The sequence below is a fragment of the Carlito syrichta genome, unplaced genomic scaffold (genome assembly GCF_000164805.1).
Source record: "Carlito syrichta isolate Samal-C Ts95f unplaced genomic scaffold, Tarsius_syrichta-2.0.1 Scaffold305112, whole genome shotgun sequence".
NCBI lineage: Eukaryota > Metazoa > Chordata > Mammalia > Primates > Tarsiidae > Carlito > Carlito syrichta.
This window is the reverse complement of record NW_007249208.1, coordinates 296,812-318,495: the sequence shown is the minus strand read 5'-3', so window position 1 is coordinate 318,495 and position 21,684 is coordinate 296,812. Positions and strand designations below refer to the sequence as shown.

At 38.9% G+C, this 21,684-nt stretch overlaps 1 protein-coding gene across 1 annotated transcript in view; it reads left to right on the top strand.

The window, feature by feature from the left end:
• The window catches only part of LOC103263437 (putative dimethylaniline monooxygenase [N-oxide-forming] 6), a 23,624-nt gene extending 2,145 nt beyond the window's left edge, over positions 1-21,479 (top strand). The window contains 8 exon segments of the mRNA XM_008061117.1: positions 2,988-3,176; positions 5,714-5,876; positions 6,800-6,942; positions 9,793-9,992; positions 11,979-12,197; positions 12,199-12,332; positions 14,989-15,061; positions 21,137-21,479. Of these exon segments, the coding sequence (XP_008059308.1) occupies positions 2,988-3,176; positions 5,714-5,876; positions 6,800-6,942; positions 9,793-9,992; positions 11,979-12,197; positions 12,199-12,332; positions 14,989-15,061; positions 21,137-21,479 (1,464 nt within the window).
• Positions 21,480-21,684: the final 205 nt, after the last annotated feature.

Sequence of the window (21,684 nt, the reverse complement as noted above, 5' to 3'; positions counted from 1 at the left end):
CCACTGCACTCCAGTCTGGGCGACAGAGTGAGACTCCAACTCGAAAAAAAAAAAAGAAAAGGATGAACTACTGAAATGTTAATAGGCCAAGGGAAACCTCTATAGGAATGATACTAGTTGAACCTTGAAGGATATCCTCAGACAAGCAGAATAGAGAATCACTGTATGACACAACTCTGGAGAGGGCCATTCCCTCTGGGCCTGAATGGCACTCCACAGACCTATGCAGTCACTGGCAGTGTGGCAGAACTAGATAGGCAAGACCAGCAACCCATGAAACCACAGAAAAGGCAATGAACATGGTGTGTGCAGGGCAGAACCCATGACTTAACCAGCATAGCCTGATCAGAAAGTTTATTTAAGGAAGCAATAAGTGGCAGATCAATGAGATACAGACTGGGTCTCTGGGTTACTCACAAGAGGGAATGTCTTTCTCCCATAAGGTTGTGAGTATAAGCAAAATTCTATCAAAGGATTGGTGGGGACTCAAAACCTTAGTCCCCTCCACCTGCCCCAACTCTTTCTTCTTTTCTAAGAATAGTTGCTTGGCACAATGTACAGTTAGAGAGGGATTTTTGAAAAATGTGTTACATAAGCTTTAATCTTGCAAGCCTCCGCTAGGCAGAAGGTGTTCCAGAAGACAGAAACCTGATAATTCTGAACTTTTCACTATTTGCTTCTTCTGAGAAATGAAAACCAAATGGGGTTTAAATGCTAGAAGTCTGAATGTGAATATGTTTTAAGTTTCATCCACTCTTACATAGTACCTTAAGTCCTCAAAATATTTTATTGCTGCTATAATAAGAAATTGTTCAACAGGGAATACGTGAGTATCATTTTGATTGCAAAAGGAGAAAGCAAGGGAACCAGGACTCTCCGAACCTTCTTTCTACTCCTCATTCGTTTATTGATTCGAGAAACACATACTGAGTACATTATGTGAGGGGTATGATGTTAGGCACACCTGCAGAAGAGAGGCCAAACGGCACTCTAAAAGCAGAGAAAAGTATTAGAATAACTATAATATAAGTGAATATGTGATTGGGGCAGGAAAGACAAAAGGAGATTGGTGGAGGCAGAAATGATTTGGCAGTTGGTAAGAGGGAAGGTCATCAAAGTCACGACAAAGGAGGCAACTTTCGAGCAGGATCCTGAGGGTCTATTTAGACAAGCAGAAATGGGACTGGTAAACAGATGGACTAGGAAGAAGACCAAGGCAGACAGCTGAGACACACCCACAACATTCTGGAATTTGCCTCAGACTTTGCCCTCAAGTCACTTATGTCCTAGTGAGGAAGTTGAGAGATGAACACAGCTACAACCCAAGACAGATGGTTAGTAACATGGCCACTGCTGCTTGAATCTCTGGTTCTAGGGCAAGCTCTCTCAGTCCGAGGCAGAGTCTAAGATGAGTTTCCTCCTTACTGGTTCAAACAACACCTCACATTGAAATAATGAAAATGCATGCTCTCTGGAGCAATTGTATGTTGTTACATCATACATTTGCTTTTGTTGTTGTTGTTGTTGTTGTTTGGAGAACAGTTTTTAGGAATAATTCCAAGGAACTGTAGTGTACATTCACTTCTCCCCTCAAGTTATAATGAGCTGGGGCCAAGGGGCAAAAAGTAAAGATTGATTTAAGATGGAAATATTCCAAGGCCTTGACATCTCTGGTTTCCCACAGCTCAGTTCCGCTCCTTCCAATGTGCAGCTGAGAAACCTCCTCGCCACCTCCCCTCCTTCTTACAACTGTCAACAGAAGGCACTGGCTGTGGGTGAAAGAGAAAGACAGTCTGCCAGCCTGACAGGCAGAACCTTCATCCTTTTTCTGACCTCCACAAAAAATTTCAAATTGAGGTTAAAAAAATAGTCAAAATCTCTGAGCTTAGATATTTGTGAGAAACGCAGCAGTCAAGAATAGAGAAAGATTGTATGTTCAGAAAAAACACTGAGGCCTCAAGCAGCCCCTGCTTTCCCACCAGGACACAATCCTTTCCAACACTTCTTGTCTCTGTCTTCCAGAGGTCAGCTGGGGTGGGAGGAAGACAGACATCTTGAACCCAGCAGCAGCATGACACACCATCCCTTTCCTCCATTGCACCAGAGTCCCTTCAGGACCTGGAGAAGCAGAGGCTGCCAGCTCTTAAATGTGTTTTCAAGGCAGCACATTGTGTCCTTTTATCCTGACATTGCAACAGAGAGGAAATGTTTATTTTCAATTTAGTCTTTGACTGCTTTTCAAAAATAAGCCACTTTTCAATTACACGGTGGCTTTAAAATGAAGTGCCAAGATTTAACTCATGTTCTGAGGTCTCTGGTTTCCTGTTTCTTTGGTGAGAAATGAATACCCCTAATGGGTGCGTTCAAGAACTATTCAAGCATAGAATTTCTTGACAACAGAGCAGTGAATCTCAAAGCGTGACTCCTGGACCAGCAATATCAGCATCAACTGGTACTTGTGAGAAATGCAAATTCTTGGGCCCCACTGCAGACAACTGAATGGGAAATTCTAGGGCCCCAGAGTCTATGGCCTAAGGACCCCTCCAGGTGATCCTGACTGTGCCTAAATTGGGGAACTGCTGCAATGCAGGGCTCTGCTGCTGAGGGAGTGTTTGCTGAACTCCATATAGCAATCAGATAAGTGAACAGTCTTAACCTCTTTTACGATGTTGTGGGGTTTTGTTTTTTTTAACATGATTAAGAGATCAGAACCAGACAGGGGTGCTGTAAATAGAAATAAAACTCTCAGTGACAATAGACAGGGCTGATCCTAGGGGCAGCTGCAGGAAAAGGCTGCACATGCAGAGCATTCCAGTTCTGAGCCAGGTATCATGCAAAGGGCTTTCCACTCCATATCTTGCAGAGAGCTTTTTTTGTTCATTCTTCGTAATATTAAAAAGGTTTCATCAACCAAGAATAGAATATTCACTGCCACTGCAGGGAATGCCATTCCTGGCTTCCTTTGTAAGCTTTCTTATTCTCCCTAGGACTGCACAGAAGAAGGCAGAGCCAGCATTTATACATCTGTATTCACCGACTCTTCCAAAGAAATGATGTGCTTTCCAGACTTCCCTTTCCCTGATGATTACCCAAACTACATGCACCACAGCAAGCTCCAGGAATACATAAAGACCTTTGCTAAAAAGAAGAATCTCTTGAGATACATACAGTTTGAGGTAGAGGGCTTGTAACTGGTATTATTGAAATGACTGTATATGGATTAGAGAAAGGTAAGGATACAACCCTTGGTTGTAGAAATCGGAGCCAAATGTTTGGACACCTCGGTAGTTCAATGCTGGTTCAGATTATAAAGTCTTCATGCATTGATCTTTTCCCCGCTAAAATCATTCTTCACTAGTATCTGAGCACTTTTAAAATACCTTGGAAAATGCTGGAGACTGCTAAACCATCACAGTCCGCTTTCTACCCTCATGCTCTGGCGTTTTGAAAATAACCCAAAATTCTCTAGTCTACATCTGTGGGTTTAATGCCAACAAGTCGTGGTTCCAAAAAAACATGACATTTGTTAGGAATTCTGCAATTACTTTGTTAAATGCAGAGTACATATATACAGTGGGGAAAACAATTAGCAAAATTATGAACTGGGGCTATATTTATATAATCATTTTACCTGGAGTAGCTCCAAATGTATAGTTAAAATATGATTTTCCAATTGTCATTTCATTCCATTCATGTATTCATTCTATTCACTTATGACATTCCAGATGGTATAAATGGCTTTAATTTATAGTAGTAATATCAACAAGTATTGAGGAAGTTCTTATTATGTGCTTGCATTGTGCTACGCACTGTATGTAAAAAAAAAAAAAAAAAAAAGGTCTAAGACTCAGCCCTCAAGAAGCTTATAATCTAACTGGGGAGCAAAACAAGTATAGAGAGCAAGTCATAAGGTTCAAGTAAAAATTTAAATCAAAAGGGAAAATTGTTTAACGCTATCTATGGTTTATAAATAAAGGAATGCTATGGAAAGCAAGAGGAAACACTTCTGGGGAAGTTACTTTTCTGGAGAAGGTAAAATTTGAATTGAATTTGGTAAGTATTTTAGATAAGTGGGTAGCAGAGAGGTGGAAAAATATCCTACTCTTTTGGAGAACAGTGAGCAAGCCAGGTAGGTTAAGATGGAGATCTAGCTGCTAGGATTGAATATGTCTACATACATCAGTAAACTAGGTGTCTATGGTTGAAAAAGGAGAGAATTACTTTACAGCCATGTAAAAGAAGTTCAGAGTGGAGATAACCAGTGCTGATGTGATGGCACCACAATCATCAAAGATTCAGCTTTACCCTTCTTAGCATGAGGCCTCCATTGTCAAGTTTGCATCATGGTCCAAAATAGTTATCAAAGCTTGAGGCATCATATCTACCTTCTAGGCAAGGAAAAAGAGGAAGTGATGAGGACAAAAGATGTTCTCCCGTATAATGCAGCTTCTCTCTCACAAACTCTCCTGGAAAGCCTATCCAACATTGTCTTCTTGTATTTCATAGGCCATTCTAGTTGTGCAGGAGTCTGGAAAATGTGTTTCTCTGCTGGGTACATTGTCACTCCAAACAAAATCAAGGTATTGTTAGTAAGGAAGAGGAAAGAATAGATATTGAGGAAGCAATTAGCAGTCTCTGTCTCAGAAGAGTTTATGGGAATATCAGAAAATAAGACCAAAATAGTACACTGGAACAAAATTGGGTGGACTTTTAGTTATAGCATTAGAAATGACATATAAATCCCAAAGGCTGTGAAGTAACAGAATTAACCTTGAGCAGGAGACATGAAATCAGTGTTCTCTAGAAAGATTAATCTGACAATTAGTGTGAAAAATGACCTGTAGGAAATCAGAGGCTTAAGGCAAGCTGTTCATAGGTTCTTGCAGTAAGTAGTCTGTGAAAGGGAGTGCCGAAGACTTGAACAAAGGGGTGTTAGCAGTCACGTAAAGGAGGAGAGAGTAAGAGTCTGAGAGAAATGATTGCTTAAACACAAGATAAGAAAGGAGAAATAACAAGGAAAACAAGCTGTGAGTTTGAGGTTTGGGTGTCTGGGAGGTTCATGTCATCTTTCAAAGAAATATGAAAATAAAAAAAAAACAAAATGAAGAAAAATAAAGAAATATGAAAATCAGAACCCAGTTTTGAAGGAACTATAAGTAGGCCAGTCATACACATACTAGATTTGAGGAAGTACGGGGTGGCCTTCCATTGGAAAGGTTAATCTAGACTGGATAGCAGAAGAAAGACCAAGGCTGAATATACTGTATGTTCATGCCACGGAGTTACTAATATTTTCGAGGGAGAATGTTCATACAGAGCAAAAGAGAGACCAAGGGTTGAGCCTTGAGACATCCCAGGATTTATGAGTAGTTGGAAGATGTTGTCAGAGAAGGAGGAAGCCATGTTGGTGCAGGAGAACAATAAAGCAAATGACATCAATTCGTTGCATGACACCATTCAAAAAAATATTCAAGGTGATTGCCTCCAAATCAACTCACTTGATGTCAAAAAGTAAATGTACCCCAGTGAGTAAATTTCCTTGTGAATCACACTGAAGATTCACTGTGATTCCTGTTTTAATATCTTTCCATATATTTGCCATGACCGAAAGAGCTCATAAAAATTATTTTCTGCACAGCAACATTGCAAGAAAGAAAAAAAAGTGCACACACAGAAGTATAAATAAAAGAAATTTTTTCCAGTTTTCTTTAAGACCCTGGTTACCAGTATAAAGAAATGTCCCAACTTCTCAATCACTGGCCAGTGGGTTATTGTTACTGAAGATGATGGGCAGCAGGAATCTACTGTTTTTGATGCCGTAATGATCTGTTCAGGACATCACGTATATCCCAATCTGCCAAAGGATTGTTTTCCTGGTATGTTTGGAAACTATATAATAATCTGGGGACTTACATGCTAACATCAAAGGTTAAAACAGATCTTTCAAAACATAGATTAGATTGTGCATAATGATTATTCTTAAGGTCCCAAAGATTTCAAAAGAAACAAATTTTGAGTCTAATAATATGCTATAGTAATAATTGGCCTCCTACACCCCTATAATTAAAAAATCAAAGATCTACAAGACAGAGCTCATACAGAAAGAGTTCTTACTTTACAGACAGCAACTTAAATATAAGTGCTGACAGCACATGGGGTCTTTGAATAGAAATTACTTTTTAAAAAAAATAGAATCCAGCTGCCAAGTATTTTTTTAAAAGGTACATTCTCTTATTGTATTTCTAGGAGAAACTGTAGTTTCTAATATCATTTTCATCCACATTTTCAAATAAACTTCAGAATTCTCAGTGATTTGTGTGCACACACACGTGTGTGAGTAGTAACATATTCTGTTACTATTCAAGAGTGGCAAACGTCAAATAAACACAATGTACGTGGAGCTTTTCTTCCATTCTTCCTGCCTTCCTTGCAACAGGAACACAGTCCACTCAAAGATATTAGGGTTCCCTTCCCCAGGAACGATGTTCATAGGCCAGGGTAAATACAAGCATGGAGGTTCAGGAGGAATCCAGGATTAAAACTTAATGTTCGCAGGCATTAAGTGGTGGTTGTCAGTGTGGGATCAGGATGCCTGGGCTCACTCCTTAATTTGCTAGCTTCTTATCATTTAACTTCTTTGTCTCAATTTCCTCATCTTTCAAAATAGGAATAATATCCTGACTTGTGCTCCACATCTTTATAATAAAATCATCATCATCATCAACATAAAAAGCACATTGAAAAATGTTCTTCATAATTTCTGAAAATCAACTTAAACCACTCCCCATGTTCCAACTAGGCCTGGACCAATTTCTAGGCGACTCCCTCCACAGCAGGGATTATAAGAGTCCAGCAGCCTTCACATGGAAGAGGGTCCTCGTGGTCGGCCTGGGGAACTCAGGAGCTGACATTGCTGTTGAGCTCAGTTGTCTGGCTACACAGGTACGTGGTGTCAAGGGCTGGGGGAAATAAACCTCGAATAGAGCTATTCTTCTAAATCCACAACCTAGGCAGGGAGAATAGTATTTGCCATGTTATACCACAAGAGATGCACCCGTTGCATATGCCCCTTAAATCAATGAGAACTTGAGACGTTCTCCATGTGGTACGAGGTGATGTGGCCCATGCTAGTAAGGAAGTACATTCCACTGGAGCAAGACGTAAGTGTATCAGTGTATGTGTAGGTGAGTGTGTATGTACGTATTTTTTGTTTTAATTTTATGCTATGATCACTTCCAAGTCGAGTAGTTCCTAGTCAGGCACTATATTTATTTATCTCTATTTCTTATCACCTACCATGCAAAAAGTCTTGTGTTTACCACTCCGGAGATCTGAAAGATACACATGATTTGACTTTTACTAAAAAATATTTATTTATTCAACAGCAAGTACTCAACAAATATGGGGCACTCATGTGTCAGAACTATGTAAAACTAAAAATAAATACAGGCATAAGTTAGGCTAGTTCCTGACTTCAAGGAGCAGTCAGTGAGTGGAGGTGGGAGTCACAGGTGCACAGACCATCACAAAAGGAAGTCATGAATCTTCCAGTGGAATTAGGTGTGGCACAAGCAGCACCTTGAAAAGAGAACCTAACTTAGCCTGGATGAAGTCAACGAAGGCTTCTCAGAGAACACCAAGTGGAGTCATACATGATCAGTAACCTTAAAGAAACAACATATTTGTGTGTGTGTGTGTGTGTGTGTGTGTGTGTGTGTATGTGTGTTTCTTTATTTTAAAGATGTGGGGTACAACTCAAGGTTAGGTATGCAAACGTTCATTATACAGGTACCCTTGTTGATGAGGTGTGCCTCCCTCCCCTGGAAGTTTCCCTCAACTACCAACCCCACCTCCCCTCCCCTGGCAGTTTCCCACTACTGCCAATCCCTTTCTTATAGTATGATGGTAATTGTTCAAGGTCCACTTATGAGTGAGAACATATGGTAATCTGTTCTTTGTTTCTGTGATAAATCACTGAGTATGATAGACTCTAAATCCATCCAAGTTGCTGCAAAGTCCATATGTTTGTCTTTCTTTATGGCTGCATAATATTCCATTGTGTATATGTACCACATTTTTTTTTTAATCTGGTCCAGCTTTGATGGGCAGCTTGGTTGGTTCCATGTTTCTGAATAGAGCTGCAACAAACATGCAGGTATCTTTTTGGTAGAATGACTTAAGTTCCTCCAGGTATATTCCCAATAGGGGGATTGGTGGGTCATATGGAAGGTCAATTTCTGGTTCTTTCAGAAATCGCCACACTGTCTTTCAAAGAGGTTGCACTAGTTCGCATTCCCACCAGCAGTTCCCTTTCCTCCTCATCCTCGCCAGCATCTGTTGCTGTTTGTTTTATTAATAATGGCCATTCTTACTGGGGTTAGGTGATATCTCAGTGTGTTTTGATTTGTATTTCTCTGATGATGAGTGAGACTGAGCCCTTTTTCGTGTCTCCTGGTTGCCTGTATATTTTCTTTAAGAAGTATCTATTCATGCTCTTTGCCCACTTTTTAATGGGGCTCTTTGTTTTTTTCTTTTCAGCGCATTGAGTTTCCTGTAGATCCTAGATGTTAGGCCTTTGTCAGATGTACAGTTAGCAAATATTTTTTCCCATTCTGTGGACTGTCTTCCCACTCTCTTGATGATTTCTTTTGCTTTCCAGAAGGTTATCAGTTTATTGAGGTCCTACTTGTTTATCTATCTCTTATGGTATGGGCACTTGAGATTTTGATCAGGAATTAGTTGCTAGTTCCAATTTCCATAAGGGTGTCTCCTGCATTTTCTAAGATTCTTATAGTTTGAGGTTTTAGGTTTAGGTCTTTGATCCATTTAGATTATTTTTGTGTATGATGATAGGTAGGGGTCCATTTCAATCTTCTGCATGTGGTCAACCAGTTTTCCCAGCATCACTTACTGAATAGGTTCTCCTCTCCCCAGTGGTTGTTGTGGGAGACTTTGTCAAAGATGAGTTGGTTGAGAAATTGAAGCTTTGCTTCCGGAATCTCTATCCTGTTCCATTGGTCCATATGCCTGTTCTTATCTTGTATCAATACGAGGCTGTTTTGATTATTGTAGCCTTATAGTAAAGTTTGAAGTCTGGAAGTGTGATACCTCCTGCTTTGAAGAAACAACATATTTTTAAGAAAACAAATATTTAATAAATAAATTCTTAAATGGATATAAATGAAAGCTAAAATATTTTTAAACTAAAAATTTCCTTACTTTATTACAAAGTCAAAATCTATTTTGCGAAGATCATAAAATAGACAAGCAGCTAGGCTTGTTTCAGTGCTGTGGCAACTAGGTTGTCCAGGAGGAATCCTGGAGCATGAGTGTAGGGAGAACTGGAAAAGGAGACCAGGGGCAAAGAACAGAACTAAACCCTTGGCTCTCTGCAGCCTAATTTTGGCAAAAGATTGAGCTACATCATCCCCACCCTGCCCACTGACTATCACCAGCCATCGTCACCAGGGCTCCTTGGATTGTGTGGTCCCCCCAAGACCTGCTATCATAGTCAATAAGCATGTGAAAATTAAACCTGTCACAACTGAATAACAGAGCTCTCTTGCTCCAAAAGATACAGTTTTAATTCTTTGAACAACTATGCACCAGCCATGGGTGGTGGTGAAAAGGTATTCCTGCCTCTATTAGTTTTCATTCTGAACTATTTATCTAGACCCCTTGAAAGCGTTTCTACCTGGATACTGAGGAAGATGTATGGAAGTGCCCAGAGATTGTGTCATGCTTGCTATTTCTTATGGTGACGTTGATATCTTTGTTGCCTTTCCCTACCAGGTCATTATCAGCACCAGAAGTGGTTCCTGGGTCATGAGCCAGGTTTAGGATGATAGCTATCCTTGGGATATGGTGTACGTTATCCACTTTGCATCCTTTCTCTGCTACATCCTTCCTTCATTCGTCTCTGACTGGTTATATGTCAAGAAGATGAACACATGGCTTAAGCATGAGAACTATGGCCTGATGCCTTTAAATGGGTACTACAAATAATACATAATTTATCATTTGAAACAATGGAGCATTAGTTCAAGTGAATTATTTCTCTCTAGATCTTGCTTTATTTGTCTCATTGAGGCTGATGGGATTAAATTAAGGGCCACACAGGTGACAGTATACACCCAGAGACCACATCCAGGCTGCAACTCTTACTGAAATTAGTCTAATGGAGAAAGAATATAGAGGAATCCAAAATAGAGATAGAGCAGACAGATGGGTCACCTTGGTATGCAGGATTCATTTGTACTGGCTACACCCCATAGTGTATAACTTTGAGGGTTGAAAAAAACTCACATTTTTTGTTTGTTTGTTTTTTGGGGGGTTTAAAAATAATTTGTCCATGCTTATGCGTGAATGGGGATATCAATAATAATACCTGTTTCTCAAGATTGTTAAGGTAATCAACAAGATTAAAAGATATATAAAAGTTACTTTGTGGACTATAACGCTTTACAAATATTGGTTCTTCTTTGTCTCACATTTTAAAAAATTTACTTCCAAAGAACAATTAACAAGGTAGTTTTATCAACTTGTCTTGGCAAGTATGAAATTTCAAAGCAAAAGTGCACATTTCTTCTAGCCCTGAAGTCTTGATGTTTTTTTCAGGACACTCAAGGAGGCATGCAACATGTAAAGCAATGAGATTCACAGAAATGATGTGGCCCTTAAAATTAGTAGGATTTACTTATTTACTTCTTTATAGAGACAGAGATCAACACTAGTTAGGAAGGCATTCCAGTTAGAAAAATCAGCATAACAATAGAGAAGGGATATTTAAGTGTGTAAGAAAATAAAGGATTCATTAATAGTTTTCATTTTCTGGCCCAGAAAGTTTTTAGAGAAACAGATCAAGAAAAAGTAAGAAGGAACTACAAGTCAGAAAAGCAAATACCATGCTTAGGAGCCAAATCCTGATTCCAAAACCTTTTTCTACTCAGTCTTGCAGACTGCTGTAACCCTAAAGGAAAAATATATTGATTTTGTACATTTGAAATTATGTTTAATATAAGTGCTAAAGCCTGAGCTGGTTAAGTTTTTTTTTTTTTTGGTCTTGTAAGAGTAACTGCAAATTGTATTTTGGCTTTGTCATTTAGACAATTAAAGCATAGTTTGGGAAATCCATTCATTCTAAGAACTAAGCTCCCTTTTTAAAAGGGTTCCAGTTACACTTAATTGTTGAAGACACCTTCTCACTCCTCTTTTGGGTAGCAGGATGGGGAGAAAGGGAGAAAAATGTGTTTTGTTAGGACCTACTTTTTGCCACCTTACAAGATAAAATTAGAGGTTGAGAAGTTATAGAGACAGCAAACAGTGTGAAAGTACGGAAACATTCCAAAATTTACAAAGTTTCTTTGTGTCTGAGATACTTGGAGGAAATTCCAGAATCCCTGGAGGAATATTGAGTCAAAATGAAAAATGTCATCCTTCATAGTATTATTTTAGAATGTTGGCAACTAAAGTGCTGTATCAAAGTTGTTATACTTTTTTGTGTGTGACCACAGTTAATGAAAGAAAACCAAACATGGCAATAAAACATCCTACCACTGCAAATCCAATTTTCCCATATCAGACAAGACCTTAAAGTCACTTAGAATAATGGTGCTTGAATGTGCCATTATTTAAATATTTTAAGGATAACTGTAATTCTCACGACAGCCTCAGGAGGAAGATTCCATCAACCTCTCCATTTAACACCAAAAGAAGCCAACTCAGAGACGTAACAGCTAGTAGGACATGGAGCTAGATTATGAACTTGAGCTATCGGCTGCCAGTGTCTTGACCACTTTATAATGTCTGGGAATTAGTTTTACTCTCATCTAAGAAAGGAATTGCTGCAAGAGAAGAGAGCTCAGTGGTCCCTGTGCTATTTAGCTGCTCGTTTGGTTTCAGTGCTATGAGCTATTGCAGATATTTCTCGGGAATGAGGTGTTTTACAGCAAAGACATTTTCTTTTCATTTCTGCACAGTCCCCTGAGAAAAGAGCCTGTGTTCAACAATGAGCTCCCATCCTGCATCCTGTGTGGCGCCATGTTCATCAAGCCTAGCGTGAAGGAGTTCACAGAGACCCTGGCCATTTTTGAGGATGGGACCATGTTTGAGGCTATTGACTCTGTCATCTTTACAACAGGCTATGCTTATGCCTACCCCTTCCTTGATGACTCCATCATCAAAAGCAGAAACAATGAATACCTTGTTTAAAGGCATCTTCCCCCCACTAATGGAGAAGCCAACCTTGGCTGTGATCGGCTTTGTCCAGTCTCTTGGAGCTGCCATCCCAACAGCTGACCTGCAGGCCCGCTGGACAGCTAAAGTATTTGCAAGTAAGTGGGCCATTCTGTCTTTCATTCATTTTGTCAATGAACCTTTATTGAGCACCTAATGTATGCCAAGCACTGTGCTAGGGATACAATGGGAACAAGACAAATGTGTTCCTTTACCCGTCAAAGCCTAAAATGGAGTATAGGAGGATGCCAAATTAGGGGAGGTTTTGAGATGTTCTGGTAAGGGAATTTGAACAGCGAGTCATCCCAGGTAGAGGGAACAGTATGTGGAAAGGCAGAAAGGCAAGGAAGAGCATGGAATGTGTAAAGAACTAGAAACATTTTGGTGTAAAGTGAAGGCCGATGACAAGAGGTATAGCCTTATAAGCTTTGTTCAAGAGCTTTAGCTTCTCCTAGGGATTTGGAAGGACTTTGTAATATTTTAAGCAAGAAAAGGACAGCAGTAAGGTCACCGCAGTGTCAAGGAACACTATGAAGGTGGAAGAGTCCTGGCGGGTGTTGGGGGACATGCTGGAAACCTCATTAGTGCCAACTTATACCAGAATGATAAGGTCAGGACTCTCTGATTCTAGCAACAATCTTCTCCCCTCCCTCCAACCTAGACCCCATGGTCTTCCAGGGGTACAAGTATGATGTGTGAAGAAATTTAAAAATATGAGGATTACATGAAGAAAGACAATATCCCAAATATATTGATTTTAATTTACTCCAATCATCTTAATCATCATTATTATTGAAAGTGTCTTTTTACTGAAGGTCAAAATCTTGACCTATATAGGTTTAATTTATCTAACATAATGTCCATGCAAATTTATACTATAAGTGATGAAGAAAGTGTTACAATCATTAGAATGTATGCATACGTTTTCTAAAAAATCTTATGTATAAGTAAATTTCCATTTCAAATACTCCATGAAATATCATTATTTAAATAACTTTGTCACGGAATCTTGTATAAAATACTTCTATCGTCTTTTTATTTTGAAAGACTCAACAGTGCCAAGACCCTGAGGTTTTATGGGAATATTAGATGCATAAGAAATTTACATAAACATAGGGGATCATTTATTTATTCAGCAAATATTTATTGAGCACCTACAATGTGTCGGGCTCTATCTTGACACAATATGAAATAGAGCAAAATTCTTGTTCCTTACTTATTAGTACGGTGCCCAGCAACTATCTGATTATAGTATACTACCAGATTGAGGTAAAATGCTAACAATGACTAGGAAGTCTTCATGCGCTGTAAATGTAATAGTAACCTTCCATTGTTACAAAGGCAAATATGCTACAATCACAAGTCAGAAGAATCTACAGTGGTGTAGTGAAATTTGCAAAAAGTTAAAACTTTTCTACCCCTTCAAACACCTTATCTAACTGCAGGGAAGATGTTTAAAATCCTATATTTCCCTCCATTATCTCATTTAAAATACCAGGTACCTTAGAGTGAACCATTTTACTGGATTATTTCTTGAGAGAATTTTTAGTCAGAGGATGCAGACAAGAAATAGGAAGAAACAATTAAGTTATCATACACTTGAGGTGTACATGATTTGGCTTTCCATTTAATTACAAAAATATGAGATTGAATGATTTGAAGCTACAAACATCTCTGCTGTCATGATCTCACTGCAAGTCAGCTTTGCCATTCCCAGAGAAGGTCCATTAACTTCTCAAGTCTTTGTTTCTGTGAATCATCATTTCACTAAAGTTATCAAAGACATTTTAAAAAAGATATTCCCATTAAAAAGTGAGCAAAAGACATGAATAGACACTTCTCAAAAGAAGATATACGGGCAGCCAACAGACACATGAAAAAGTGCTCAGCCTCACTTATCACCAGAGAAATGCAAATCAAAGCCACATTGAGATACCACCTAATCCCAGTAAGAATGACCATCATTAATAAAACAAACAACAGATGCTGTTGAGGATGTGGAGAAAAAGGAATGCTTCTACACTGCTGGTGGGAATGCAAACTAGTGCAACCTCTTTGGAAGATAGTGTGGCAATTTCTGAAAGAAATAGAAATTGACCTTCCATATGACCCAGCAATTCCCCTATTGGGAATATACCTGGAGGAACGCAAATCATTCTACAAAAAAGATACCTGCACACATATGTTTGTTCCAGCTCTATTCACAATAGCAAAAACACAGGACCAACCATGTTACCCATCAAAGCTGGACTGGATAAAAAAATGTGGTACATATACACAATGGAATATCATGCAGTCATAAAGAAGGACAAACATATGGACTCTGCAACAACTTGGATGAATTTAGAGTTGATCATACTCAGTGATCTATCACAGAAACAATGAACAGAGTGCCATATGCTTGCACTCATAAGTGGACCTTGAACAATTATCATAATACTATAAGAAAGGGATTGGCAGTAGTGGAAAACTGCCAGGGGAGGGGAGGTGGAATTGGCAGTTGAGGGAAACTGCTAGGGGAAGGAGGGGCACACTTCATCAACAAGGGTACCTGCATAATCAACGTTTATATACCTAACCCTGAATTGTACCCTACATCTTTAAAAAAAATAAAAATAAAAATTTTAAAAAGATATCAAAGATAGCTCCTCTTGATGCAGAAAAAAAATTTAGGAATGTAGCTTATAAATATTAAATAAATTTTACCACATGTCATTGCCTTTTTCGGCATTTTAATCTCCATTTCTTTTCTAGATTCGTGTACCTTGCCAACCACAAATGAAATGATGGATGACACTGATGAGAAGATGGGAAAGAAACTCAAGTGGTAAGCAATTATACTTGGTAATAGAACAAGTCATAAAGTGTGCCTTTATATGCCACTGTATAGAAAAACATAAATGTGTTCTATAATATTGTCACTAGTCAGAGTTCACATTTTGTGACACTCGCTATAATCAATAATTGATAGTAAATAGTTATCACACTTCTGCATAATGCTACGAAGGCTCTCTAACGGGGCTTTTGCCCTCCAGGAGACATTTGACAAAATCTGGAGATGTTTTTGGTCACTGCAAATAGAGAGGGTATGCTACTGGCATCTTATGGGTAAAGACTGGGAATTCTGCTAATCATCCTATAACACAGAGCACAATCCACCAAAACGAAGAATCATCTGGCTCAAAATGTACTTGTAAGCCGGGCTCGGTGGCTCAGTCTGTAATCTCGTGCTTTGGGAGGTTGAGGTGAGTGGATTGCCTGAGCCTGCGGGTTTGAGACCCATCTGGGCAACTTGACGAGACCTCATCTCTACAATAAATCAAAAAATCAGCCGGGCAAGGTGGCGTGTGCCTGTAATTCCGGCTACTCGGAAGGCTGAGGCGGAAGGATCGCTGGAGTCCAGCAGGTCAAGGCTGCGGTGGCCGGGAGCGGCCACTGCACTCCAGTCTGGGCGACTGAGTGAGACTCCAACTCAAAACAAACAAAACAAAACAAAACAAAATGTACTAGTGATGAGGTTGTGAAACCATTCCATAGCCTTCCCCAGTTCTTTTGTAATCAGCCACATCAGCCTGCAGATTAGCTAACTGGAGATGGCACAGCAGCATCTAGTTTACTGCAATAAGAAAAACCAAATAAAAACTTAAATTGCATCACCTGCCCTGGTATTTTCTACTAGAAGAATATTCACTTCTGATTTATTTAAACATATGTTTTCAAGTATAACATAATGAGATTTGTATAAAGTCAATTAAGGGCTAGATAATTAAATGTACTTTTTCTTGCAAATTACTTCTATAAAAAGTAAATCCTTTTCAAATTATATATCAAAATCTGTTGAAAGAATAATTTGATAATGGAACATTTGGAAACATAAAGGACTACAGTTGACCTTTGAACAACACAAGCTTGAACTATGTGGGTCCACCTATTCAATGTATTTATTCAATAATCAATATATTTATTTTTCAATAAATATATTGGAAATTTTTTTTTGGAGATTTGTGACAATTTTTTAAAACTCACAGATTATCCATATAGCCTAGAAATATATTTTAAAAATTAGCTAAGTCATGCATAAAATATATGTAAGATACCAGTCTATTTTTATCATTTACTACCATAAAATGTATATAGATCTATTATAAAAAGTTAGGATTCATCAAAATTTATGCACACAAGCACTTCACAGTCGAGGGAAATATAAACAAATTTAAAGATGCAGTATTAAGTCATAATGGCATAAATTAATTGTAGTACCTACTATAATTTTGTAGACACCTCCTATTGCTATTATGGGAGCTCCAGTGTTTCAAGTATCCACTTAAAATGTCTTGTGATCCTAATTATCTCCACATGAGCAGTTCATCTCTTCAGTAAATTGCATATGACAGTAAAAAGTGATCTCTCACAGTTTTCAAATTTTTTTCATTATGCTTAGTGCAATACCTTAAACCTTGAATAACACCACGGAACCCAGAAAGTACCACTAATGGTGCTGAAAATTCTCCCAAGAAGCAGAGAAAAATTATGACATTACAAGAAAAAGTTGGAATACTTAATATATTGTACAGAGGGAGGTCTGCAGCTGTGATTGCCTGACATTTCAAGATAAATCAATTCAGCATAAGGACCATTATTTTAAAAAGTAAAGAAAATTAATGACGCCATCACTGCACCTATGCCAGCAAACATGGAAACCCTGCGTTTTTTGTGAAATACCTTTTTTATTTTGTACTAAAAATATAACTTTTATGTGGGCACAGGATTGCTATAATTAAGGCATATATATGGAAGCTAATTTAATTCAAAAAAAGTAAAGCTATTATATGACAACTTAATGACAATTTGATGCCAGTAAAGGATGGTTTGAACATTTTAGAAAGAGGTTTGGCTTTATAAATGTCAAGATAACAGAAGCAGCAGCTTCTGCCAATCAAGAGGCAATGGACAAGTTTCCATTAAGAAAACCACTGAGAAAAAAGGATATCTTCCTGAACAGATTTTTAATACAAACAAAAATACTCTATTCCTGAAAAAAAAAAAGTCACGAAAGATATTTATCAGTAAGAAATTGAAGTGAACACCAAGATTTAAAGGCAGAAAATAACACACTAACTCTCCAAACAGTACAAATTCAGTAGGGTTATGATCAGGACTGCCCTTATCTATAAAACTACTAACACCCTGAGCCTTGAAAGGAAAAGATAAACACCAGCTGCCAGTCTTTCGGTTGTACAACAAGAAGGCCTGGACAGCAAGAGTCCTTTTTCTAGACTGATATCATCAATGGTTTGTCCCTGACGTCAGAAAGTAGCTTGCCAGTAAGTGACTACATTTTAAAGTTCTTCAGATATTGGACAATGCCTCTGGCCACTGAGAATCTCATGAGTTCAACACCAAAGCAACTGAAGTAGTCTTCTTGCCCCTGAACACAAAGTGTCTAATTCAACCTCTAGGTTATAGGGTCACACAAACCTTTATGGCTTGTTACACCTGGTACTTCATGGAAAGGATTATCAATACTATGGAAGAAAAGGCCAATAGAACATCATGAAAGTCTGGAAGGATTCCATCATTAAAAATGTCATTGTAGGCCAGGTGTGGTGGCTTACGCACGTAATCCTAGTACTTTGGGATGCCTAGGCAAAAGGATTGCTTGAGGTCAGGAATTCAAGACCAGCCTGAGCAACATAGCAAGATCTCATCCCTACAAAAAAATTTAAAAACATTAGTCTGTCATGGTGATGTGCACCTGTAGTGCCAGCTACTCAGCAGGCTGAGACAGAAGGAGCACCTAAGCCCAGGTTGCAGTAAGCCGGATAGTGCCACTGCACTCCAGCTCAGGCAACAGAGTGAGACCCCAACTCAAAAAAAATGCCATTGTTGTTATAGAAAAAGTCATGAAAGAAATAAAACCCAAAACAATAAATTTCTGCTGGAGAAACTGGTGTCCAGATGTTGTTTGTTACTTCACAAGATTTATGACAGAACCAATCAAGGAAATCACAAAAGAGATTGTGAATATGAACCGGGCTCCGTGGCTCAGCCTGTAATCCCGTGCTTTTAGAGGCTGAAGTGAGTGGATTTGCCTGAGCCCACAGGTTTGAGACCCGCCTGGGTGACTTGGCGAGACCTCATCTCTACAATAAATAAAAAATTAACCAGGCATGGTAGCGCACACCTGTAGTTCCAGCTACTTGGAAGGCTGAGGCTGAAGGATTGCCGGAGCCCAGCAGGTCAAGGCTGCGGTGGCCGGGAGCAATCACTGCACTCCAGTCCGGGTGATAGAGTGAGACTCCAACTCAAAAAAAAAAAAAAAAAGATTGTGAATATGAAAAAAACAGATGAGGGTGTGAAGGGTTTCAAGATATGAGTCTTGGAGACATTCAAGAGCTGATGGAGACCACACCAGAGGAATTCATAGACGATGACTCGTCGGAGATGAATGCTTTCAAACCAGTGCCAAATAACGAGGAAGAAGAAGACATAGAAGAAACAGTGCCAGAAAACAAACTAACATTAGACAATCTGGCAGAAGGATTTCAATTCTCAAGACTGCCTTTGGTACCTTTTGTAACATGGACACTTCTGTGATGCAGGCACTGAAATGAAAGAAAGTCGTAGAAGAGTTGGTATCATGTAGAAACATTTCTAGAGAAAAAAAGAAGCCAAAGCTCAAACAGATATATTTCTGAAGCTACACCAGAGTGCACCTGCCTCTCCTGCCTCTTCTTCTGCCTCCTCTAGCCCTTCTGCCTCTGCCATCCCAAAACAGCAAGACCGACTCCTCCTCTTTCTCCACCTCCTCAACCTTCTCAACATGAAGATGACGAGAATGAAGATCTTTAGGACAATCCGCTTTCACTTAATGAATAGTAATGTATTTTCTCTTCCTTATGTTTTTCTTAATAACATTTTCTTTTCTCCAGCTTACTTTATTGTAAGAATACAGTATATAATACACATAACATACGAAATATGTGTTAATCTGAAGTTTGTGTTATTAGTAAATAGGCTATTAGTAAAGTTTGGGGGGAGTCAAAAGTTGTAAGTAGATTTTTGACTATGGGTGGGTCAGTGCCACTAATCCCTGAATTGTTCAAAAGTCAACTGTAGATAGGAAGTTGCTTTCTTTTTTCACACCTTTAACAAAGCATTGATATTTTGACCTAAAGGAAAAAAGTTGAGGCAAACCTAATATAAATAGAGAGTTTATTTGGGCCAACTTTGAGGACTGCAACCCAGGAGCATAAATTTAAGTTGCCCCAAATATATATACTCCAATTAGCAGCAGTTACAAATAGGTTTTTAAAGAAAAAGAAGAGACAGTTCCCAAGTTGTTCACTAAGAATTTACATTAAAATAACATAAGCTATTAATTGGCCATACATTTCTCTTTATATCACAAATTCCAGGAACATAAAAATAAATGGTAAGACAGCTAGTCAGGAACAAAACATCTTTAAACAATCACTCCTGGGCATTAGTAGGAGATGGTGTGACTACAATCCCTTGCAAGTCTCTCTGGGCTTGATAAATTTTGCATACCCCACATAGCTCAGATTGCTCAAGCTATTTTTCTCACATTGAATGCTATAAGGTAGTCACCGAATCCTAAGAGTCAGCAAAACTTCCCTTGCACAACCTCATCCGAATCACAGGACAGCTGTAGAGACGAGCGCTTCTATGTACTAACAATTCATGCAACTTGACACACTTTTCTTTAGAGGCTGATAGGAATAAAGAAAAGGAATCAAAATAATTTTACCACTTACGTGATAAACTGTTCTTCAGGGTTTCTAAAACCACAAGAGGCCACATTCCAACTAAAAGTTGCGGGCAGAAAGCAAGGTGGTCTCTTTTCTCCCCATAATAAAGGGTCACAACCAACACCCCTACAGCAAAAGGTTAATGAGATTTATTATGTACATGGGATCATGCAAAATATAAACTCAAAGCAGGGCCAGATGGTGACACTTAAATATTCTCTTCATTAGGAAGAGGGGAGATTTGGGGGATACAAAAGTTAATGATTTTTCAGGGGAAATAAATGGGTCCAAAGAACAATGGCATGGGGCCAAGTTTCTGTGGGCTCTAGAGGAGGTAGTGTCACAGGACACGGGAGAGTGAATGGGAGAAGTGTGTCTAGTGAAGGCTGTCCTGTTATGCGGATGAAGCCTGACAGACAGCAACTCTTGGAAAGAGAGTTGCTGTGGAAACACCTCTTGGTCAAATCTTCAATGGCATAACTCAGTCTCTTTCTCCTGAGTTCCTCTTTCCTAGATGGACAACAGGGGCCTCAGAGAAAGCCTGATTTGCATCTGCTGTTTACTTCACTTTGTTTCCTCCACAGACACCAGTCTCTTCCCCCAAAAGGCCACTTTTTAGGGCCATTCCTGTCTGCAGGCTCTCTGAATAGCCATCTCAAAATCTGTCAAAGTATATATTTGGGAATAAAATATTTTTTGTTTTCTTTAGTATGGAACAATTTATATTAGCAAATTATAGCAATATTGAAACCACACATGAATCCAATTTTATGTGAACCAATATAAAAATCTAACTTTGGGGCAGATTCTAGGCAATGTCAAACAAAGAATAATCATGTGTTAAAAAGTAAATTAAGTTCGTCACCTTAAACCCAAGGGTCAATTCACTTCAGGTCATGTGGCCAGCGGCAAAAGTCCAAAATTACACCAAACTCAGATAGAGATTAAGAAGGAGGAATAAAACAGTTCACTTAGCCAAAGAACAAACAATAAATTTTATTTTGTGGGAAAAAAGGGACCGTAACTGGAGGTTTGGCTAAAATGCTGATTTTCTGAAACAGAAAATAAGCAATGAATACTTGTTTTTGCAACTGTGACCCTCACTCCAATATGTTCTTTCCTTTCCTCAGGTTTGGCCAGAGCCAGACTTTGCAGATAGATTATATCATGTACATGGATGAGTTGGGCTCCTTCATAGGGGCCAAGTCTAACATCCCAAGGCTCTTCCTGATTGATCCTCGGCTGGCCTTGAAGACATACTTTGGCCCTTGTAGCCCATACCAGTTTCAACTCATGGGACCAGGAAAGTGGAATGGGGCCAGAAATGCCATCCTGACCCAATGGAACCAGACAGTGAAGCCAATCAGGACAAGAGCTGTTGGTGAAGCCCAGCAACCCTATCCCTTTTACAGTTTGCTTAAAATGTTTTCATTCCTTTTACTCCTTCTGGCTTTTATGCTTACATTTTATTAATGAGAAAGTCTTTGAGGGTCCCAAAGTTGAGCCTAGAAGTTTAATCTTACAATACAGCAGACACACACACACCCACAAACCAAAGTTGAGCCTAGAAGTGTAATCATACAATACAATAAACATACACAAACCAAAGTTGAGCCTAGAAGTTTAATCGCACGATATCTGTCTCTCTCTCTCTCTCTCTCTCTCTCTCTCTCTCTCT